A 22,431-nucleotide genomic window follows, 5' to 3' on the forward strand; every position below is an offset into this window, starting at 1 on the left:
GGCCACAGTTAGAGGCAGGTGGGGCGAGAGGAGGGACTCTGCAACCCACATTGTCCACCGTACAGAAGCTGGGGACACTGCTCCCTGGGGGGCCACGGGGGCTGATCAAAGGACAGCCATGCTCCAGGGCGTCCAGCCTGGACGGGCCCGCTGCCCTCCCTCCAGAGAGACTCTGGTCCCGCTGTCCACAGCCGAGCGGCAGTGGTGGGGCGCGTCTGGGCTGGCCCTGGGGATTGCCTCTCTGATCTACAAAGTCATGGCATTACCTAGTGTGGTTGGCATTACCCGAGGGTCCCTGGGCTTGCCCAGGCCTTCCTACGTGTCCCCTGCGCTGCTGCTTCCTGCTGGGCTAAGCCGGTCGGTTTTGTTGGGGGTTTTCTGCTCCTCTGATCCCATATGGCCCTTCATCCAAAGTGCACGTGACTCCCCGGGTCGGGTGTTCGCCCTAAAACTGCACAGGGGGCCGCGGGGTGCGCTCCGCGTGTGCTCCCAGCGGGGGGCCACCAACCGCTCCTCCTTTGGTGCCAGGTTGACCGAGGCCGTGTGGTGCAGAGGTGCCTTTGCCCTGCTTTCATGTCTTCTCCGAGTCTTTTTGTGCTTCAAGCATTTCATGTCAAAGGTTTATTATTTTGGAACCCATCAATGTGAGCCAGGTGTCTTTGCCGCTTTCAATTGCCCGTTTGGTCCATGGGTCTGAAATGCCACCTTTACAAGGAGGAAAGTTCTAGAATGGACTCTGTGGTTTCTGGGCTTCCTGTCCTGGCCTCCTCCTCTCCACGGTACCCACGGTCCTGAGGGCCCTGGTTTTGTGACTGGTCTGGTGGGGGGCGGGGGGGGCCTCCCGTCTTTTGTCTGTCAATCCCCCTTCGTTAAAGCTGTTTGTGGTTGAAGAGAATCATAAACGACTTCATCATCCAGTCCCAAACCGCGTGTGGGTACCTTCCAGAGCAGAGCCGTCTTTGGAAAAGGAATGAGCTGGACCTTGGTGTATCACGAGGAAGTCCAGAATGTTGATCCCCCAATGCCTGGGCATTGTCAAGTGGTGGACATTGCAATAAAATATTTATAATATAAAGTGAAACCGAGGCTAACCCCGTGTGTACGCATTGGGTGGGGAGGGGCATCCCGGGAGGGGGACTCTTAAGACCGAGGGCCCCTGGTCTCTGGGCCCTGCTGTGAGTGCAGCGTCAGTTTGAGTGAGTGCCGGGTTCTGTGTGGGACGGGCACCTGCAGAGATCGGTGGAGAGAGGAGCAGGTGGGCGTCTGCGGAAATCCCGGAGGGAGGGAGGAACACACCTGGAAATGATCACCTGTTGATGTCAACTCAAATTTCCCTGGGCGTCCTGTGTTGGAATACTAGTCAGGAGAATGCAGAACTAAGCAAGAGACTGGGCTACTCCTAACAATGGCCGAGAATGGTTGAGAGCTTCTTTCGGACACCCTGACTCAAGCGATTCATGGGACGAACTCATTCAATCTTCATGACCCTCTGATGGAGACACTGACTTTATCCTGACTTTTTTTTTTTTAGGCAGAAACTAAGGCACAGAGAGGTTGCCCAACTTTCCACCAGTTAACCAGCTGTTCAGAAGCAGAAGCAGGATTCAAACCCTGGCCCTGAGGCTCAGAGCCTGCCCTTGAAAGGGAGGCCTTTCCTCTAAAGATCCACACGTGGATGTGGGATGATCCAAGGTCCTGTAAAGTTTTCCCTGCTGCCTCATGTCTCCACATTCCCAGAAGCCACCAGCCTCCTAGAGGCAAGCAGCTGGAGAGTCTGGAGGGACGCTGGACACCTCTGGGAATGTGGACTCATGGGGTGCAGGGGTGACATCCCGGGGCACTGGTATGGGGCTTTGAGGCAACCTATGTTGAAAGCTCAGGGCTGGGAAGCCCCAGCTGACTTGGGGCTGAAGATGGCAGAGAAAGGCTTAGTAGCCACGGTAAATAAAGAGTCTCCACAAATCAATAAGAATTTGGTAGAAAAAAAATGGTCAAATGATTTGAATGATCCACAAAAATCACAGATGGCAATAAATAAAAGGTGGGCTTCTTGTCCTTACTAGTAAGTAGACATATTCAAATTAAAATGAAATACATTTTCTTACCAGGTTGGTCAATATTGGGGGTGGGGAACCATTGAGAACATTCGGGATTGGGAATGTGTGGAGGTCTGGTATTCTTAAGCTACTTTTTTTTTTTTTTTTTTCTTGGTACTGGGGATTGAGGTGATTAACCACTGAGCTCTTTAGAATTTTAAAAATTTATTTACTTTTTTTGGTATGGGGATTGAACCCAGGGGTGCTGGGTGTTTCCAGCCCCCCCCCCTTTTTTTTTTTCATTTTTATTCATAGACTGGGTCTCACTATACTGCTGAGGCTGGCTTTGAATTTGCCATCCTCCTGCCTCAGCCTCCGGAGCCACTGGGATTACAGGTGCGGCCACTGCACCCGGCTTATGCTACTTTTAGAGCAGATAGCTTTTTACAGTAGTTTTAGGTTCACAATGAAATTGAGAACAAGGGCCACAGGTCCCCACGTGCCCAGTCCCGCCCTTCCTGCCCTGTGACCAGCGTCCTCACCCCATGCTCTAAATCCATCTGGACCACTCCAAAAGAAAGGGAAACCGATACCCTCGGGGGTTTATAAACAGCAGACAGGTGGGACTCGGTTCTGGAGGCTGGAGCGGAGGTAAGATGCCGTGGAACGTGGCGTCCAGGGAGGGCCGCTTCCTGGGGGGTCTTCCTGCTCTGCGCTCGTGCAGGAGGGCACGGCGTCTCCCCGGGGTCTCTTACACATGGGCACTAACGCCTCCTCTCCTGCTCCCAGGGCCTTGGGGGTCAGGGCCTCAACAGACGAGGCTGGGGGGCCAGAAGGCTTCGTCCATCCCGTCGGTGGTCAGGACATTGGCTACGACCGAGGGAACTCCGCAGAGACAGCCCCTGGTGTCCACCCGGGTGTGCTCTTGGTGCCACACACTCGACAAACTTTGACAAACGTACAGTGACACCTGTCTACCTGCATCCAGAGCGGGTTCGCTGCCCTAAGAGTCTCCCGTTCCGTGGTTCCCTCCTCCATCCCCGCGACCCCGCAGGCCGGCTCCTCCAGCCTCCCCTCCAGACGGGAAGGCAGGGTTCTCGACAGCATCAGCGTAACCGGGGGCTGGTTGGCAGTGTCCCCTCCCAGGCCTTGCCCCAGGCCACTGACCCTGAACTCTGTCCTGACCAGCTTGGAGGCACTCGGCTACGTGGGAGAACCACCCTCTTCATCACCAGGCCTCCTCCAGGCACATAGAACATTCTGGGGAAGGAGCAGGCATGGCCGAGGACGGAGGTGGGTGCCAAGGCCCCAGCTGTGGTAGAGAGGCAGCCACACTCCCAGCCTTGGTCACTCTACAGGCCAGTGCTGCCCTCATTGCTTGGAAGAGGGACATTATACCTGGCCCTTGACACAGGCCCAGACAAGGACGTTTTAGTCAGGACGTAAGTCTCAGTGACCCTGAATCTCCAGGAGGGGCAGCTGGCCTGGGGAGGGAGCCATCAGGCTCCAGTACTGGAGAGCAGGTGGTGGTCACCCACCTGCGGCAGGACAAGAAGCCCCTCAGCATGTGGGGACGGCAGGGCCACTTCCTCCCGGGGCTCTCCTGGGCTCGGGATGTGGGTGCTGGACACAGGAGAGGCAGGACTGCCCAGGGGGGACCTGGGACACTGGCCCACGGTTGGAGGGAGCTCCACATAGCCCTCAAACCCTGGTTTCCTGGGGTCTGGGGTTCCAGGGGGTCCACCTGGAGGCCCAGGACAGAGGCCGGGGTTGTGCACTAAGGGGAAGCCCAGAGGGGGAGCAGGGGAGGCAGATGGGGCCCCCGAGGGCAGGGCAAGAGCCAGGTCTGCCGTGGTGACATAGGCAGAGTCCATGCCAGGGACCTCGGGGTCTCCAGAGCTCACAGGCAGAGGGGCCGGGCTGGGCTCCGGGTCCCATATACCCACCCTCAGCCCAGGTGCGGGAGGGGCGGGGCCTCCCCTGGACTCCAGGGAGGGGCTCCCCTCGGCCACCGGGCTGGGCTGACGCTCCACATCCACAGCCTGGCCCCACCCCGTCACCTGGGCCAGGGGGACCAGCTGCACCTGTCCCCCAGGGGGCAGACACAGGTACTCCAGGGAGCCTGCCGGTACTGGCTTGTGGCTCTGGGGAGGCGCCGGCTGGCCCGGGAGGTCAGGCAGGGAGCCGCTGAGGGGCGGCCCCAGGTAGGGGCCATTGAAGTCGAAGCTGGGAAGCCGGTTTGCAGGCCTGCCCGAGGGGGCTGGCGGGCCTGGCGGGGGGCTGTGGGGCGGCTCGGGGTGCGGGCCCGAGGCAGCTGGGGTGGTGCTGGGCCCGGAGGGTGGACTGCAGACAGCGTGAGGGTCCTCTGTGGTGAGAGGTGACACCTGGCAGTCTCCAAAGTCTGCAGAGGGAGCGCTGCGGGGGGAACAGAGAGGACAATGTGGCAGTGAAGGACATGCATGGGGCTGGGGAAGGAGCAGGGTTCGCGCAGGTGGAAAGGCCTGGGAGGAGACCACAGACCCCCTGCCCCCTTCTCCGTGAGGGTCCACCTTACTCCATCCCAGCTGCTTCTCTTCCCACCCCTCCTGACCCTTCAGGGTGCCACATTCACGCCCCGTGGCACCCGACTGTCCTCCCGCCCTTTGGTTGGGTCAAGGTCACCAAGTCAGCCTGCATGCTCAGGGGCCAGCAGCCCGTGTCCCTCCCTGCCTGGGTCCTGGGCAGCCCTGACCATCTTGGCTTCCTCCTCTTGTGGGGCTGTCTCCCACTCTCCTCCTCTTCTGGCCCTTGGCCACATTCCTGTTCAGGCCTGTGCTCGGGCCTCAAGCTTGCTCACAGCTGCCTCCAGGTGCCTCTACTGGAGAGGCCTGCCCGTCCTGCGCAGCATATCCCCTGCCCTCCACCTCCACCGGCCCTGCCTCCCTGCCCTTCTGCTCCTGGTCCTGAGTGACCGGTACTCCTCCACCCGACCCCAGACCCTGGGCAGGAGGCAGCTGTGGACACCTGTTCCCTGTATGGTGCGTCCCTAGAGGGACAGCCCACCCATTCCTTTACAGCTGCCTCCCCAGCCTGGCCAGCAGGTGCTCTGCACAGTGGCTGTCCTTTTCCCTGCTGGGGTCACCTTCTGGAAGGACAGGTCCCTCTGTAAGGCATCTGTCACATGTGTGGTCTCACTTGAGCCTCCCTCCCTGTCTGTCCATCTGTCCATCTATAAGGAGGAGAAGCCCAAGCTTCTCTCTGCTTGCCAGGCAAAGGAAGGGACGAGACCCCAGCCAGACACCCCTGCAATTTGGGAACCAGGAAACCCAGGCTCCTGCAGATGTGTGGAGGCAGGGAGGCTGCGGACCTGGCCAACCTGAGGCCAGGGCCTCCTGAGTATCTCCTGGCCTGTAGCCAAGGGGACCAGAACAGATGAACGGGCCCTCAGAGGCTGGGAAAGAGTCCAAAGCACGCTTTGCCTCACCCTGAGCTTTCCCTAGGGGTCATATCGGCTGTACAATCAATTAAAAAGCAAAATCCCGGGACAGGAGCAGAGGCCTCACACGCCCACCGCTGACCTCCTGGCTGGCACTAGGAAGAGCTCTGCCCGGCAGACCCTCCACCGGCCCTGCAGCTCTGGGGACGGCCCGCAGCTTGCCCTTGACCTTAGCCTTGACCTTCGAGAGAGGCTTGAAGCTGCACTCCTGCTGGGTCCACAGCTTGGGGGACGCTCGCCTGAACCCGCACCCAGGTCCCCTCCCCCCAGGGGCTGGTGGACCCGCGGCGACAGAGGGAGATGTCAAGGCAGAGGGAACAGTGTGCCACTTAGGTTGCCCTGTGCCAGGACAGACTGTGGGGAATTTAGGCCTCGATCTCTATCCAGAAGGATGGGCGTCAGTGGAGAGTGACCAGCCCGTGCACGCACCTGGCTGGGCCCACACGGGGCTCGGGAAGGGCAGCTGCTGCTGATTCCAGGATCACGGTCACACTAGGGGGACACACATGGGGCTGGGGGAAGCTGGACACTCTCCTATCCCCCTGTGGGTAACTCCTACCGTAGGAGCCCGCGTGGTCACCCTGGCTAATTCATGGACACTGGGTACCCGGGACCAGAGCTTCCAGGAGAAGGAACTTACGTGGGGTGGTCGCCTGCCAGCTCTCCCCAGCAGACACCCACAGCTGGAGCTCAACCCCAGTGAGCTCAGGGCTGGCGGACCCACGGCTCCCCCCGCCCGCCTGGGCAGGAAGTGCTGGCCGGCCCAGGTGAGGGCACAGCCCAGGAGCCTCGGAGGCCTGGGGTTGGCAGCATGGCCACAGCCCTCCGCGGGGACACTGCCCTCCCCGCAGTGGGTCTTCACAAGACGATGAGGTTGGCAGTCGTACCCCACTCCAGGTTGAAGAAATGGACATTTGAACTCCTCAAGGTCAGCCAGGGACACCTCCAGAGACGCCCCAGCACACCATGCAGTGCCCGCCTGCTCCCCAGAGGCCCAGAGCCCCTTGGAGCCCCTCACTCACCTCTCCAGCTCAGGGAAGAGGCTGTCCCAGGGTCCCTGGGGAGGGGGGCTCCAGCGGGGGGCAGCCCCCAGGCGGCCTGGGAGCCAGAGGCCTGCGCTCCCGTTCTGCAAGAGAGGACACTCGTGCCCATGGTGTGGGGGCCGGGGAGGTGGGGACAGGCAGAAGACAGGCTCCGGGCCGGGGCTGCTGCTCCTGCAGGCGCCCAGGGACGGCTCCTGCGGCCAGGCCCACCCGCACCCCACCGGGACCCCCCGGGAAGGGGAGGGAGGGCCAGGACAGCCGTGGACAGGGCGGCCGAGGAGCCCTCCCCGCGACCTACCTGGAACAGGCGGCTCTTGCCAGGGCTGGGGATCTCCTCCTGCCACTGCCTGTTCAGCCTGCAGCAGGCACCAGGGAGGGACAGCTGCAGAGACCGCAGGCCGGGGCTCCGTGCCCAGGAAGGGGACGCCGAGGCCAGGGAGGGTGGACAGCAGGGACTGGCGGCACCAGGCCGAGCCCTCGGGCGCCCGGGGCCTGGCCACTCACCCTCGGAGGGCTCACCTGTACCCGTAGACGCCACAGAAGCGGAGCGCCAGCAGCAAGAGCAGGGTGACGATGACCAGGACCAGCGCCAGCACCCACGTGGTCAGCACTGCCGGCAGTGGGGGGACACTCAGGATGGGGAGGGAAGGGCTGCGGGCCCAGGGCAGGACCAGGGACCCCAGGACCCTGCCTGTCAGGCTGCGGAAGCTCCCTGCCAGACGGGGTGGGGACAGACACCCCGAGGGGGCCTGGCTGAGCCCCACCCGTGCTCAGGGGTCAGGGAGGACCCGGGGTCTCGAGCCTGGCAAAGACCAGGTGCTGTGGCCGGGGCTCTGGCTGGCTGCAGCCCAAGCCATCATGGCGACTTCCTGGAGGAGGCGGTCTGGACATTGACATCCAGGCACCATGAGAACTTGAGAGGTGCAGAGGGAGTGGGGAGCTAGCTGAGGGGCAGCAGGTGCAAAGGCCCTGGAGCCCCACACTTCCTGTCAGGCAGTTGAGCCTCTCACGGCCAGGCCCCTCCAGACCCCTCCTTCCTCTCCCTGGGCTCCTCCCTCCACAAACTGCCTGGCGGGGCTCCTCCACACCTCCTGCATCTGCCGGGGACACCCCTGGGGCTGGTCTCGTACTGCACGTGTGCCTAGGTGGCCACTGGGTTAGTCAGCTTCTCATCTCATTGACCAAAATACTTGTCCTCGGCAATTTACGGAGGAGAGCTGTGTTTTGGCTCATGGTGTCAGAGGTTTCAGGCTTTGGGCCTGAGGCAAGGCAGAGCATCATGGCCAGAAGGATGTGGCTTAGGAGAGCGGCCCCGCTCATGGCAGCCAGGAAGCAGAGGCAGAAAGGAAAGGGCCAGACACAAGAAACACCCTGCAGGACCCCGCCTCCAGTGCCCTCAGTGACCGCTTCCTCCAAGTGGATCTCCCTGCTCCTATCTTCCTTCCCCTCCCCAAATCCCTTCACATCATTATCCATCAGCTGGATTAGGCCCTGATGCGTTTAGAGTCCTCGAAATCAATGGTTTCATAGAAGGTCCACCTCTGAACATTGCTACTCTGGAGATCAAGCCTGCAGTAGATGAGACCTTGAAGAACCTTCCAGATCTCAATAATAACATTCCACCCCTGCAAAATTTATCCCATGTCCAAAAGTTCCCCTATCTTAACAGTTCCAGTATGGATCAAACATCCAAGTTGAATCAGAACAGAGACCCTGTATCTTATAGAAGAAAAAGTAGGTCCAAATCTTCACCTTGTCGGCTTAGGACGAGACTTCCTTAACAGGACTCCCATAGCACAAGAAATAAAAGCAAGAATCAACAACTGGGATAGATTCAAACTAAAAAGCTTTCTCTCAGCAAAGGAAACTATCAGCAATGTGAAGAGAGAGCCTACAGAGTGGGAGAATATCTTTGCCACTCATACTTCAGATAGAGCACTAATTTCCAGAATATATAAAGAACTCAAAAAACTCTACACCAAGAATACAAATAACCCAATCAACAAATGGGCTAAGGATATGAACAGATGCTTCACAGAAGAAGATCTACAAGCAATCAACAAACATATGAAAAAATGTTCACCATCTTTAGTAATAAGATAAATGCAAATCAAAACTACACTAAGATTCAATCTCACCCCAATTAGAATGGTGATTATCAAGAATACAAGCAACAATAGGTATTGGAGAGGATGTGGGGAAAAAGGTACACTCACATTGCTGGTGGGGCTGCAAATTAGTGCAGCCACTCTGGAAAGCAGTGTGGAGATTCCTTAGAAAACTTGGAATGGACCTACCATTTGACCCAGCTATCCCACTCCTCGGCCTATACCCAAAGGACTTAAAATCAGCATACTACAGAGATACAGCCACATCAATGTTCATAGCTGCTCAATTCACAATAGCCAGACTGTGGAACCAAACTAGATGCCCTTCAATTGATGAATGGATAAAGAAACTGTGGTATATATATATACAATGAAATATTACTCAGCTATAAAGAATAATAAAATTATGGCATTTGCAGGCAAATAGATGGAATTGGAGAATATCATGCTAAGTGAGATAAGCCAATCTCAAAAATCCAAAAGGCGAATGATCTCGCTGATAAGTGGATAATGACACATAATGGGGGTTGGGAAGGGGGCAAGAATGGAGGAAGGAGGGACTGTATAGAGGGAAAAGAGGAGTGGGAGGAGTGGGGGGAAGAAAAAATAACAGAATGAATCAAACCTCATTACCCTATGTAAATGTATGATTACACAAATGATATGCTGTTACTCCATGTACAAACAGAAACAACATGTATCCCATTTGTTTACAATAAAAATAAATTAAAATAAAATAAAATAAAAATCTTAAAAAAGTGAACGTTAAAAAAAAAAAGTCCAAGTTGAAAGTCTCTTCAGAGTCTAGGCAAACTCTTCGCTGTGAGCACCTGTAAAACTTAAAAGCAAGTGACAAGCTTCCTACACACAATGGGACAGAGTGAACATTCCCATTCCAAAAGGGAGAAATAAGGGCATCTTAGGATGGAAGGGGAAAGCAGGATGGAACCCTGCAGCTCATGTCTGGCACCTGGTGGAGATGTGAGTCCAGAGGGCTGTGCCAGCCTTACCCCCACGACTGTGCTGGTTTGCAGCCCACGTGGCCTCTCTCGCACGATGGCCCTGCTCACTGCCTACAGATTTCCTCCGCAGACACTCGTGCTCCTGGAACCTCAGCTTCTTGGGGGTTTTCATTACAGCTTCAGCTTCTCTCACAGATTCATGTGCCATGGTCACAGGGGTTGCCACAGGGTTCACCCCTCCTACACGATGTGTGGCTTCCTGGGCCTTCCTCTGAAGTCTTGGGGGAAGCCTCTATGACCCCCTAACTCCAGAATCCCACATTCCTGCAAAACCAGCACCATGTAGGCAAGGCCCGGTCTTCCACCAGCTCGAGCAGTACTGGTCTTACTTGGACCACAGCTGCTGAGGTCTCTGAATGCCTGGGTGACTGAGCAGCTGAAACAAATCCTGGGAAACCACTTCCCACACAGCAGGGTAGCCAGGAACTTCTCCAAGCAGTATTTTCAAAGAACTTTCCCTTTTATACTCTTGAGTCTGTGATGGTTGAGATCTTGATGATTACTGAGAAGTCCTATTGTCCTGATGCTAAGTACTTAGCTCCTTTTTAGGGGAATAATCTCAGCATCCACAGCTTCCCTGGCCCTGAGTTTAAATGGGCTTTTCTGGCCAAATTGTAGATTTTAAAAATCTTTCTGCTTTTCTTGCTTCCAATCCTCACTATAGAACTGGCTAAAAACTGCCAGAAACTCCCAAGTCACCACCTAAATGCTGTGTTGCCTTGAAATTTCTTCCACCAGGTTAATTAGTTTTTCAGTTTTAAATGTAACGTCATATAAAGTCTCAGGATGTGGACAAGTGTAGGCAGGTTCTCCCCAGGGTTTCACATGAACGGCCTCTAGTCGGGTCCCAGTGAAGTCTTCATTCCCATCTGGAACCTCGTGAGCACAGTCTTTACTGTCCGTGCTCCTGACAACATTCTGGTCTTCCAAGATCACTTCAGAATGGGCCACTTGCGTCTGCGTACGACATCCCAAGGCTTCCCTTGGCTGCATCTCATCCTGCAAACCAGTTCCAAAGGCTTCTCAATCACAAGGCCATATATATATTCACAGCACAGATCCCACTTCTGTGTATCAATGTCTGGGTTAGTCATCTTTTCATACTGTGGCCAAAATACCTGACATAAACAACTTAAAGGAGGACGATTTTATTTTAGCACATGGTTGCGGAGCTCAGATCCATGGGCTGGTGGATCCAATGTTTGGGGCCTGAGGTGAAGCAGAGCATCATGGCAGAAGGATGTGGCAGAGGACAGTGCTCAGCTCACAGTAGACGGGACGCAGAAGGAGAAAGGAAGGGGCCAAGGAGAAGAGCTCTGTGGCCTACTTCCTCCACAGGTCTCACCTCCTGAGATTTCCTTCACCTCCCCAAGCCCGTCCACATTACTAATCCATCAAAGAATAATGAAGTTAGAGTCCTCACAATCTGTGTGTTCATAGAAGCCCCACCACTGGAGATTGTTGCTCTGGGGACCAAGCCCACAACACATGAGGCTTTGGGGGACTTTCCAGATCCAAACCATGACAGTCACCATGGAAAAGGCGAGGGCCAAATTAGAGCAACAAGTGTAGAGACAACACGAATCTTCAGAGCCAAAACCTCAATCCCAGGCCCCAGCCTAGAGCTCCTGGTGTCTTCACTGCCATGGTAACAGGAAGCCAAGGCTGACCACCGCTGGGCAGAGGTTGTCAAAAAGGCTCATACTAGCAGGGGCGTATTACTAGAGGCAGAAGCCCTTATGTGAAGGAGGAGTGATCGTGAGACCTACTCTCCTCTACTTTCTCAAGTCCTCACCTGAGGTGCCTGTGCACAGCAGGTGTCCCTTCCAGTGACAGACACGCTAGGGGAACAGAGGCTGGGTAGTGGGGGTCTGGGGCCTCGCTTCTCTGTGCCCACACCTCCTGTGTCCTCTGCCCCGTGGGCTGACCCGGGAGGGCAGGTGGGCCCGGACTTACCCCAGTCAGTGGTCCAGGACTGCGCCTGGCTCCACTCGCTCCAGATCCCGTTGTAGACACCGGGGGTGGGCCTGACCCTCACCCTGGCCCAGTACTTGGTGGAGGGCTCCAGGGCCGGCAGGGCCATGCTGTGGGCGCTCCGTAGGGTCACCGTCTTGCTGTCCTGGGGGGCAGGTGGCTGAGCCCTGGCCTCCTTCCTCCCCTCCTGTCCCACGGCGCCCCTGCAGCCCCGCCACCACCTGGTGCCCACGGGGACCCTGAAGCACAGTGCTGCCCGGGGGCCGGGAGCCCTGCTCTCAGCTCCCGGGGACACTGAGGCCCGGGCCTGGGGCCTCCTGGCCAGCCCTCACTTGGGGACTCTCCGCCTGCCGGGGGCTCCCTGTGGCTGTCCCAGGAACTCAGTGCAGTGGACCCGGCTCTGGGCCCTGAGGCAGGAGCCCCGCAGTCTGTAACCTTCTGCTGCCTCCAGCCGAGCCCCTCCTGGCCTCAGCCTCCCCATTCCCGGCTTGGAGCTCTAGGGAGGCCCTGCGGGCTCTGCTCCGGGCTCAGGAGCTGCGGGGTCTGCACAGGCAGCACTGCCCTGAAGCTCGGGCTCAGGACTGTCCAGAACCCGAATCCCAGGGCATTAGCCTGCCCTGAGGGCCTCAGCCCCCTGCATCCCAGGCTGGCTCTTTCGGGACCCGCCACCTCACTCAGCCTCAGCTCCTTCCCAAGCGATGGGACCAGGACCTGCTGGCCACCGGGTCATGGTCCCACATCCCGGTGGTGGCCTCTGCCTGGCACCCTAGGGCTGCTCTCACCTCCCAGGGCTCGGCGTCCCTCCTGTGCTGGACCTGGAAGGTGGGCTCCAGCAGCTTCCTCGCGTCTGCTTGCCAGCGAAGGCCGTAGCTGCTTCCACCTCTGGTCACGCTGAGGGTCGGGCGCATCATCTTGACTGCAGGGGGGATTTTAAAGGAGGCCATGACGTCCGCGCTCCAGCGGGAGGTTCCCTGTGATCCCGCGTGGCCTGGTCACCCCGACCCACGCTTTTGGGGTGTTTTTGTCCTAATTCTGAAGTCGACATCTGTGGTGGCCCAAGCAGCCCTCCCCTGGCTGGGGCTGAGAGGCCGCTGCTCCTCGCAGTAAGGTGGCCGCACTCCTGGTTTCCCATGGTCGCTGTGGAAGCTGAGCTGCCCTTGCCGTGCCTTTGACTCCAGGTCGTTTGGGTGGCCTGGGTCGTCCTCCTAGTGGCCCTGGCTACAGGCACCTGCCCTTTGTGGCAGGGCCCAGGCCCTGCCTGCCAAACGCCCCTCCTCGGCCCAGCTCCGCCTGCTCCATCTCCATGGCTGGGCATCGGGCAGGGTGTCCTCCAGGGGCCAGGCGCCCGGGGACAGCCTCCAGCGAGTCTTCAGGTCCTCTAAGCACAGAGGGCCAGGAACCATCCTGATGAGGGGCGCGTTCGCCCACTCGGTTACTTTCTTATTTCTGCTTTGCTGGAAGTCCCTGGGTGGGGGTCTCCTCAGCCCCCCTCCTTCCCGACCTAAGAAGGCCCATGGGGGGGGGCAGGTGCAGTGGGACCAGGGAGGGCTGCGGGGGAGACCACAGGACAGGGAGCAGAGGGACAGCGGGCAAGGGCACACACAACATGCCGTGCATGCTGGAGCTCCTGCTCCGTGCCGGGCACAGGAGCAGCCCAGTCAGCGGGGCAGAGTCCCCGCCCACGTGCGCCCAGTGTGACACAGAAATGGGTGACGTGGCAGGTGGTGGTTAGAGCTGGGCGAGTAAAGATGCAGGGGGACCCAGGTGCGGACTTCAGAGGCGTACGGAGATTGTGACATTGGAACAACAGCCCCAAGCAGGTGAGGGAAGAACCCAGCAGAGGAGGCTGGTCGTGAAGGCCCTGGTGCAGGACCAAGCTGGAGATGCCACCGTGTGGTGGGGAGAGCGAGGCTGGGGTGGGGAGCACAGCTGTTCAGAGGTGGTGGGCACCGTGGGCTGCTGGGGACGCCACGCCACTCTGTGGTGGAGTGCTGGGGAGGTTTGGGCAGAAGATGGGCGCATTGGATGGCGAGTCACAGGGGCTGCCGGAGGGGGACTCAGCTGTGGCAAAGCAAGGGGGCCAGTGAGCAGGCGGTGCCAAGAGGAGGGAGGCGGAGCCGGGCACAGAGCTCAGCGAGCGTCGGGGACCCGTGCCAACACCGGGAGCCAGGGAAGGCGGTGGCGGAGTTTGGAGGCATTCAGGAAATAGGACGAGGGAGACCCCAAGTTCTCCACTGAGCAAATGAAGAGCACAGGGCCACTTAGGGCGGGGGAGGGGTGAGGAGCAAGCTGGGAGGCACACGGGGACTTTGGGTTTGGGACATGTCCACTGTGAAATGGCCAGTGGATGTTCCAGGGAGGTGTGGAGAGGGCAGGGGCAAAGCAGGGCCACTCAGACAGGGGCCTGAGCTCCAGGGAGAATCCTTGGGAAGGGAAGGGGACGTCTCAACCAGGTCCTGGGAGGTGGCCAAGTGCAGCAGGGGCATTGCTGGAGAATTTCAAATGGGGATTTCAACCACGCTTCCTTCACTTCCGGTCACTGGAAGGTCTCAGAGGCTGGGGCAGCTGCAAGGCCGGAGAGGACACGGAGAGGGCTGGCAGAAGGGGCTGCCCCAGGCTAAGCACACCCAGGCCCAGGGGGCAGGTTTGAAGAGCAGGACCCTTCTGGTCACTGGACAGTACTCCCTCCAAGGGACACACTGGACGGGCCAGGAGGGACACTGGGGGCATTCACGGGAAGGACAAGCCCAGAGCCAGGCGCCCAGACGCGGGCCACTCACTGTGCTCTGAGCTCTTGATGAGCCGCCCCTCCCTGCGTGGGCGGACAGAGACGACGTACAGCCCGCCGGTCACGGGGTCAGGCACCGGGATCCGGCAGCGGAGCCGGGCGTCCAGGCTGCTGAGCGCCTCCTTCAGCACCGGGGAGCACTCCTCCTCCCTGAGGACAGGGACGGGGGACACGGAGACCAGGGAGAGCTGAGACCCAGCCACAGGAGGAGGCCTGACCTGGGCGGCCGAGAGCAGAAGGACGGGAGGCACTCACCGCGCCTGGGGGCCGGCCCTGTAGAAGAGGCCGAAAGAGACGGAGCTGGCCACGGGGGCCCTCAGCTTCCAGGAGCAGCTCAGCGCGTGGGCCCCGTCGAAGAAGCACTGCAGGTTTCGGGGCTGGGCCTCGTCCCCTGGCAGGGAAGATCCTGGGTCACTGCCGGCCCGGTTCAGCGCTCAGGGGCAGCAGGGGCTCAGCACGGGCAGGTCTCAGGTTTGGGCAGCAGCCTGGGCTTCACCCTCGGCCGGCACCTGCCAGCTAGGTGCCCACAGCACCCGAGGAGCCGGGAGGTCCGCGCCACGCCCGAGGCAGGGACGTCTCCAAGCTCCTCATGGGGAACTGGACACAGCGGCCGAGGCCAGGCCCGCCTGTGGTGCTCATTCACACACAGCTGTGAGGACAGTGTCTGGTGACCAGAGAGCTCACAGGACACAAGCTGCGGGGCCCAGGACGGCCAGAGAGCGCCCACAGACGGGGCTGCCCCAGGCTCAGGACACATAGCCCCAGTGCCTGCAAGGCCACGGAGTGGACGCCTAGACCCCTTCTGCCTGGGAGGCCCCGCCCCAGAGGGACACCTGCTGCCCGGGCCCCAGTACCTGGCTGCGAGTCCCAGAGAATGTCCTGGCTCCACTGGCTGGGCCGGCCCGAGAGGCGGGAGCCGGGGGCCAGCCGCGTCCGCACCCGGGCCATGTAGGTGCTGCTGGGCACCAGGCGCTCTGCCTCCAAGACGGCCTGGGACGAGCTGCAGCGGAGGCTGTTGGCATCCTGAGGAACAGAGGGCGCTGCAGGAAGGGCCAAACCGCCTCCCCGGGACAGGGCCCAGCCGACCCCATCCTACCTCCCAGGAGTCGCTAAGCCGCCTGTAGACCACCTCGAACTCCAGGTCCCCCTGTGCCATCCAGGGTGTCTGGGCGTCCCCAAGGGCCACACTCCAGGTCAGCAGGAAATGGTCCCTGGCTTTGCTGATCTGCAGGTCCTTGAGTGGGGGCGGCTGGACTGCAGGGGAGGAAGCAGAGGGCACGTGAGGGCAGCACGGGACCTGCCTGGGTGCCTGAGTGCCAGCCCAGAGCTGCCCCGGCAGCAGGGTGACCATGAGCAGGAGCCCAGGCTGAGTGGCCCCTCATGTGCACAAACACGGGGACCGGGGTGTGAGCAGGGGCCCCGGGGCAGGTCACTGTGCACAGGGACCAGTCTCTAGCCCAGCAGGTGTTCGGGCGCCCTGGGCTAGCCCGCCGAAGGCCATCGAGGTGCAGGGGCTCCTAGGGGCCCGTTTCTGTGGCTCATGCTGGGAGACGACTTCTAAACAGCCACTTCAGGCAGGTGAGTGTCCCGTGGTGGCCATGGGACATGGTGTGTTAGAGCCAGTCCCAGCTGGAGCCTTGTAGGAGTCATAACCCAGGATGGCAGGTGCTCAGCACAGAAACCACCCTGTCCCCACCCGCGGCTGGTACAGGCATCAGTAATGGATCGCCGCACTCCCGCCTCTGAGGCTGACGGGGCGTGGGAGCCTCAGCCCCGAGCTCCACGGACACAGCCAGCGAGGCTGCCTGGGGACCAGGCACCACCCTGGTCACGGGACTTCAGCGACTCTCCTCCACCTGCTCCTTGCACAGGTGGAGATAGTGACGGAGGAGGTGACTGTCCCAGGTCTGCAGGGCAGCCTCAGAGGCCAGATGCACATCAGTGCCCTCGCCTCCCGGCCTCCCAGTCAGAGCCAGCGCACTCAGGCTGGGAGTGACGTCCTACACACCCGGCCCTCAGGAGGCCGGAGCCGCTCTCCCTCCCAGCTGCCAGGGCCCATCTCCCCAGAGCCCTTCCCGCGTCCAGGCCTGAGCTCCCTAGGGCACGGCTGCCAGTGGTCTGCTCACGCCTCCTGGTTCCCGTGGGTGCCACAGAAAGAACAAGCAGAAGATGAAGCGCCCGCGTCCTGTGCCTGTGCCTTCCCACGTTCTTGTCCCTGTCTGTCCGCTGCGTAGAGACCACACGTCCAGGCTGCTCCGGCCACATCATGGACACCAGCCTCCCTGCCTCCCTGGCCTCTCGTCCACTCTGCACACACACGCCTGCCTCCAGCATCCTCATGCCAGCCTCCCATTGTGATTAGAGGGGGCCTCTCCAGTCCTGTGCAGGAAATGGAGACCTCTGCCCTCCGCCGCCTGGACTGGACAGTTTGATGCTCCCTGGACTCAAGGACCTACTTCTCCAGCGCCGCAGTCTCCTGAGCCTCCTGTCCTGCCCAGGTGGTCACCGCTGCCAGGGGCTCCTCCTGCCCTGGCTCCATCCCTCCCATCCTGCCAGGCCCTCCTTTCCCTGGGAAGCTGTCCTGCTCCCTCAGCCCTGGCCCCTGCCTCTCCTGGTGCATGTCCCCTCCAGGTGGCCTCACACGGGAAGTGCTTCAGCTGCAGTGCTGAGCTCCCCTGGGGTCCAGACCCTCTGTCTCCAAGCCCGCATTGCAAACACCCTTCAGAGGAATTCCCAGTGGCCTGACGTGCCCCTTCCAGGGCACAGCTGCATGGCCTGTGGCCAGGGCAGGGACAGAGCGGGCTCCCTCCAAGCTGCCGAGTAGCGGGCGGCCCTGGGTCAGGGGCAGGAAGGCCACGTGCCGGGGCCCAGGCTCAGTGCAGCTCCCCATGCTGGGCAGCGGCGGGCACGGCCCCTCCCTCCCGCCTCAGCAGCATGGAAGTCAAAGGCCGAAGGTCAGCCCTCCCTGGCCCTGCTCTCCGGGAGGTGGACATGGACACAGCCTCCCCACGAGCCCTGCGTGCACTGGCTGGACGGTCCCCTAACCTTCCTCACAGCCCCCTCCCCTTTCCCCAGGCCTGGGAATGGACCAGGCCCCATGCGGCTCGGCCGGCGCCCCACCACTGAGCCGCCCCGGCCCGTGTTCGGCCTCCTCGGCCCTGACCTCCCTGAGTCCGTGAGTCTGAAGGGCCACCGCGTTTCCCTCTCGTACACAGCAGGTCAAACCACAGCTCCAGACGCGTGTCTGCACCCGACCAGGCGGCCTCGGGAGCCTGCGTAGCCCCACCACGCGGCCCCGGGGCCCCGGCGAGGGCGTGAGCAGACCACCCCTTGCCTGAGTGTGGGAAGCCCGTGGGAGAGTGGGCCTGTCACGGCCGCGTCTGCTCAGCGGTGACTCTGCACTCCTGGGCCTCAAGGGCCTGATCCACAGCAAGGGCTGTCGCAGAGACGAGAGGGGGCAGCAAAGATGGCGGCTCCTGTCAGTGAGAGCTTCCCTGAGCCTCCTGGGAAGGGCTCTCCTGGAGGGAGGCCTTGGGCTGGCAGCCAGGGGCCTGGCAGGTGGCAGGGTGCTGTCATGGCACCCGCTCAGAGGCCGCTCAGAGGCCAGCACTGTGAGGACGCCACGTCCCATCCCCACCCAGGACAGGGTCCAGACCTGGAGACTCTCACCCCTGGTGGCCCTGGGTAGACGGGACCCGCCCTGGCCAGGCCCCAGCTCCTCACCGTGCTGGGTCAGTAGCACCGAGAGCTGGACGCCCAGAGGCCGGTCTGCTTGGAAGAAGTAGTAGTCCTCGTCAGCGATGACGAAGTCCTGGTACGGGATGCGGCAGCTTCTGTGCACACACGGGGCAGCCGGGCAGGCTGGCGAGGGCGTGTCCTCACTGAGGCCACAGGACACGGGCTGCGGAGGGTCCCTGTCAGGAGAGGACAGCGTCCGCTAAAGAGAACTAGAAGCATCCGTTCATAGACAGTCGGGGAGTTGCTGCCTGCCACGTGCTGGGTCATCCAGGGTCGGGGCCATCAGTGAGCATCGCAGACCCCTGCCCTGACTGCCTGGGGACAGAGACACAGGCCAGACACTGACACAGAAGTAGTGGGAAAACCGCATTGGAGACTCAGGTGTGCTGCATTGCCCGAGTGCAACCTGCTGCAGAAGGTCAGGGACCGTGTCGGACACTGGGGAGAGTACAGGACAGGGCCCAGCGCAGGCTGCCGTGCAGAGGCAGAGGTTCCAGAACCAAGGTGAGACGAGGGCTCGCAGGAGGAGCCCGGGGAAGGTGAGCTACGAGTGGTGGGGTCATGTCCTCTGGGGACGCCCGTGGGTCAACGTAAGAAGACAGGGAGTTCAATGCCCAGGTGCAGGACAGAAGATCATGGGCGATCTTGACCAGCGGGAATTGGAGGCAGGGGGTGGAAACCTTATCAGACAGTTCCAGGGGGGTACAGCAGAGGAGTACAGCCATCCGGGAAAGCAGGGAGGGGCTGGGGCTTCGGGACGCAGCCCCAGGAGCTGCCCCGGGGCTGCAGTCACTGTTGGGTCTGGGACCGGGCATTGGGCCACACTTGCCAGGTGATGGGAATGACCTGAGGGCACCATCAGGGACACAGGGGAGGGTGGGGACCGTGGTGGCAGCCACGTCCTTGAGCAGTGAGACCTGAAGGTCCAGCCTCAGGCTCAGACAGTGGCTGAGACATGATTCCCTGGGGGGCCGGGGGCCCTCACCAGCCAGGTCCAGGGAGAGGCAGGTGGGGGAGGGGAGGGGCTCCCCGCCCAGGCTCCTGCTGTCTCAGGCAGGGGAAGTGGTCACCAGGGGTGGGAGGCGGCACAGGGGACAGGGAACAGCACAGGGAGGACTGAGTCCCGGAGAGCTCTGAGGGAGGCGGGTGCAGAGACGCCCGGGCCGTTTCGTTGTTCCACTTGCGGCTGATTCAGAGCCCCAAGGCCAGAGTGAGGCCAGCCACCTCCCAGGCGGCCTGCGCACAGAGGCCGTGGGACAGGAGGTGGCCACCCCTCGTGGGGAGGTGGAGGGGCCGGAGGGTGAGGAGCCCCGCGGGCAGCAGACACTGCCTCTGTGCTGCCGCCTGTCCCGGCGGCCCTCCCCGTGTCTGACGGCCCCACCTTGGGTTCCATCTCCCCCTCTGGGAACCAGGCCTGGTGTCCTTGTCCCGTCCAGCTCCAGGGAGGATGAACAGGCCACGTGGGGAAAGTCTGCCCAGGCGAGGTCACCGTCACCTCCACCACCACCTCAGTGTGGAGGCCCGTCTGTCCCTGGGCCCCCGACATCAGAGGCCAGCAGGCAGGCCGGGCAGGGCTCCTGGGCCGCCCTCCTCCCTTGTCCTGTCTGGTCCAACCCACGCTGACCCCACCTGCCCCCTCCACTCCAGGGAGGACGACGCGGCTGCCCTGCCTCCGCCCGGGCGCCCGGTGGCTCACCCGTTCACGCTGCGGTGGAGGGTCAGGTTGAGGAGCCCCTGGGCGGCTCGGGCGGCCGCCCACCTGCAGGCGATGTGGCTGGTGTAGTCGTTGTAGCAGCTCAGCGTCTGCAGCGGGACGGTTTCTGACGGCAGAGCGCAAGGGGTCACTCTGTCCCCTCCCGTGTCCCTGGCCACCGCCCAGCTCCTCGGGATGTGCAGCCCTGGGGAGAGGTCCTGGATCCCCGCGAGGGCCTGGGCCTGCGTGGGCTGGGGGCTCTGCGGGCGGGGACTCTCCCCTCCTGACAGAAACACAGGTGGGCTGATTGCCGGCCACTCGGGGCCCCTGCCCCATGCTGCTCCAGGCCCTCAGGACAGGGCCCTGCCTCACACGCACGTCCTGCCCTGACCCCACGGGCACCACGGAGGAGAGGCAGGGCCAGGCCCAAGACGCCACGGGCCCCGCCCTGCCCACAGCCGCCAGGCTGAGTGTGGAAAGGCAACGAGGTTCCCGGGGTCACCCCCAAGTCGAGTTCACCAGGGGCTGAAGCGGGAGGGACCCCGGGGCCTGGAGGTGGGACCCTGATGCCGCCAGAGGAGCAGAGGGTCAGTGGGGAGGGAGGCCAGAGGGGCCTGGACCAGCGTGGAGGCAGGGCCTCGAGTGCCAGGCTGAGGAACCTGGGCAGAGCAGTGACCGGGCCTCCGCCAGGTTCTCCAGGAAGCCAGAGGGTGGACAGGGCCAGGGGCCAGGGGAGGTCCAGGGAGAAGCAACAGAAGCCATGAGGGGAGCTTGGGGGGGAGCTGTGGTTCTGGGAGTGTGGGGGCTCCAGAGGGAGCGGCCCCCTCGGGGCCCAGCAGTGAGGGGGAGGGGAGGGGGAGGGAAGGGAGAGGGGAGGGGAGGGAGCCATCGGACTCACCTTCTGCCCCTGCGACCCCGCGCCCCCACAGGGCCAGCAGGGCCAGGAGGAACAGCCCCCAGCTCAGCGCCATTCCCCAGGCAGCTGTGGATCTGCAGGTGGCCGTCCAGGGGAGGCCTGGCTGGTGGGGGTGGAGGTCCACACTGCCTAATCCAGTGTCCTTCACAGCCAGAGATCTGGCCAGCTCTTTGTTTTCTGTTCACTGCCAGCAGCTCCTTGCTCAGGAAATAAGAAAGGAGATATGGAAGAGGATCGTACCAGCCTCCCTGCCTCCACATGGCCAGAACAGAGAGAAGCTGAGGTAGAGGGTGCTGACTTTCCCATCAGCCTTGGTCTCCTCATCTGCAGCTGTGCGTCTGTCACCTGCAGCTGGAGTGAACTCCACCTGTTTGACGTTCTGCTCTTGGGTTTGCACCCCTCGTGATTTGGACTGACACACTTTTGGGATCCTCCGCCTACAGAGCAAGCCTCCCTTCTCTGGGTCATTGGGATGTCACCTCTGGGCCACACCTCGCCCAATTCCACGTGCTCAGCTGTCCTTCCTGCCCTGCCCCAGCTTGCTTCTGCCCATGCCCTTTGCCCTGCAGGAACTGAGGCAGCTCCTGTTTCCCTGATCGCCTTTGGGATTTAGTACAAATACTTTATCTTTTCTTCCTCAAAAATTTTGAAACCTATAAAACACACAAGCATGCACACTCTTGCACACCTACACACAGTTGCTCAGAAAACCAGGATGTGAACTGACTGCCCACAAGGGCTCTTCAAAATGCTGAAAGAAGGAAGGAGCGAGGAGGGAGGAAGGGGTGATCGGCTCCAGCACCTCTAGGTAGAGAAAGGATCGTGTCCTACCCTCCATCAGCTCCCCTGACTCCCTCCCCTTCTTTCTCTACATCTAGGCAAGCCCGCCATCTTGGTTTTCTCTAACTCATGTGTCCTGCCCTTGCACAGTTGAACAAACCAAACCAACTAGTCTCACTTAAGTTGATGACTGTGACCCAGGATTGGGCCCTTAATGCTGCCAGACCCCCCATGTGACATTCCCCAGTCCCCAGGAGAAACCCTCCCTCCTCACACCTCCAGTTCCACTGCCACCCCTGCTCAGGCCCAGCCTCCACCATGGAGAGTCGGGCACACTCGCCCACTGCACAGACATCCACACCCACAATCACATACACACCAACACCCCGGACCCACATGCCAACCACACACAAATGTCTCACAGTGGAGGAGAAGAGGAAAGAGATAGGCATGAGGGGAGTTTAACTTTCTGGACTTAAATTTCTGCTTTAAAAAGCACAAGACTGGGCAAAATATATTAGAAGTCTCTTTTCAGACATTAGAAAATAGTCACCATAGGCCTGTGATCTCTCATGGAAGGGAAACAGATGACGTGGGTCCTGGGATCACCCTGCCTTTCCAACACTTCCTGGAGTACAGTACAGGGACAGGAACCCCAAGGAGGCCAGGGAGGTCTTGCTGAGTTAGGGAGACAGGGATCTGAGGCAGAGGAGAAGAAACTTGGGTGTGGAAAACAAGAGAGGACAGAGCTAGAGAGAGAAAGAACTCCAGACAATGTGCATAGGCTTCTCCTTGTATGAATTATTCAATGCTAAACAATGCAGGTGTATGATGAAATTCCACAAGAGTGTGCAAGCA

The 22,431-nt window shown here is 60.7% G+C and overlaps 1 protein-coding gene across 1 annotated transcript; it reads right to left on the bottom strand.

Annotated features, from left to right (window-relative positions):
* Positions 1-3,037: 3,037 nt before the first annotated feature.
* Positions 3,038-20,956, bottom strand: LOC306662101 (cytokine receptor common subunit beta-like). Its single transcript, XM_079141616.1, has 13 exons — positions 20,776-20,956; positions 19,881-20,004; positions 18,170-18,360; positions 15,543-15,700; positions 15,301-15,469; positions 14,702-14,837; positions 14,439-14,596; positions 12,441-12,574; positions 11,641-11,803; positions 7,074-7,164; positions 6,853-6,910; positions 6,534-6,637; positions 3,038-4,451 (listed from the first exon to the last, which is right to left on the bottom strand). Exons 1-13 carry the CDS (start codon positions 20,846-20,848, stop codon positions 3,536-3,538), a joined length of 2,475 nt encoding a protein of 824 aa, XP_078997742.1. The 5' UTR covers positions 20,849-20,956; the 3' UTR covers positions 3,038-3,535.
* Positions 20,957-22,431: the final 1,475 nt, after the last annotated feature.

This window comes from Sciurus vulgaris, assembly GCF_902686455.1.
Source record: "Sciurus vulgaris genome assembly, chromosome: 5".
Lineage (NCBI taxonomy): Eukaryota > Metazoa > Chordata > Mammalia > Rodentia > Sciuridae > Sciurus > Sciurus vulgaris.

Coding starts and splice junctions, on each gene's coding strand:
- LOC306662101 (XM_079141616.1), bottom strand. CDS start 20,848: ATGGCGCTGAGCTGGGGGCTGTTCCTCCTGGCCCTGCTGGCCCTGTGG. Junction 15,701..18,169: donor GGTGCTACTGACCCAGCACG/GTGAGGAGCTGG, acceptor CCTCCCCTGCAG/TCCAGCCGCCCCCACTCAAG. Junction 7,165..11,640: donor GTCCTGGACCACTGACTGGG/GTAAGTCCGGGC, acceptor CACTGCCGGCAG/TGCTGACCACGTGGGTGCTG.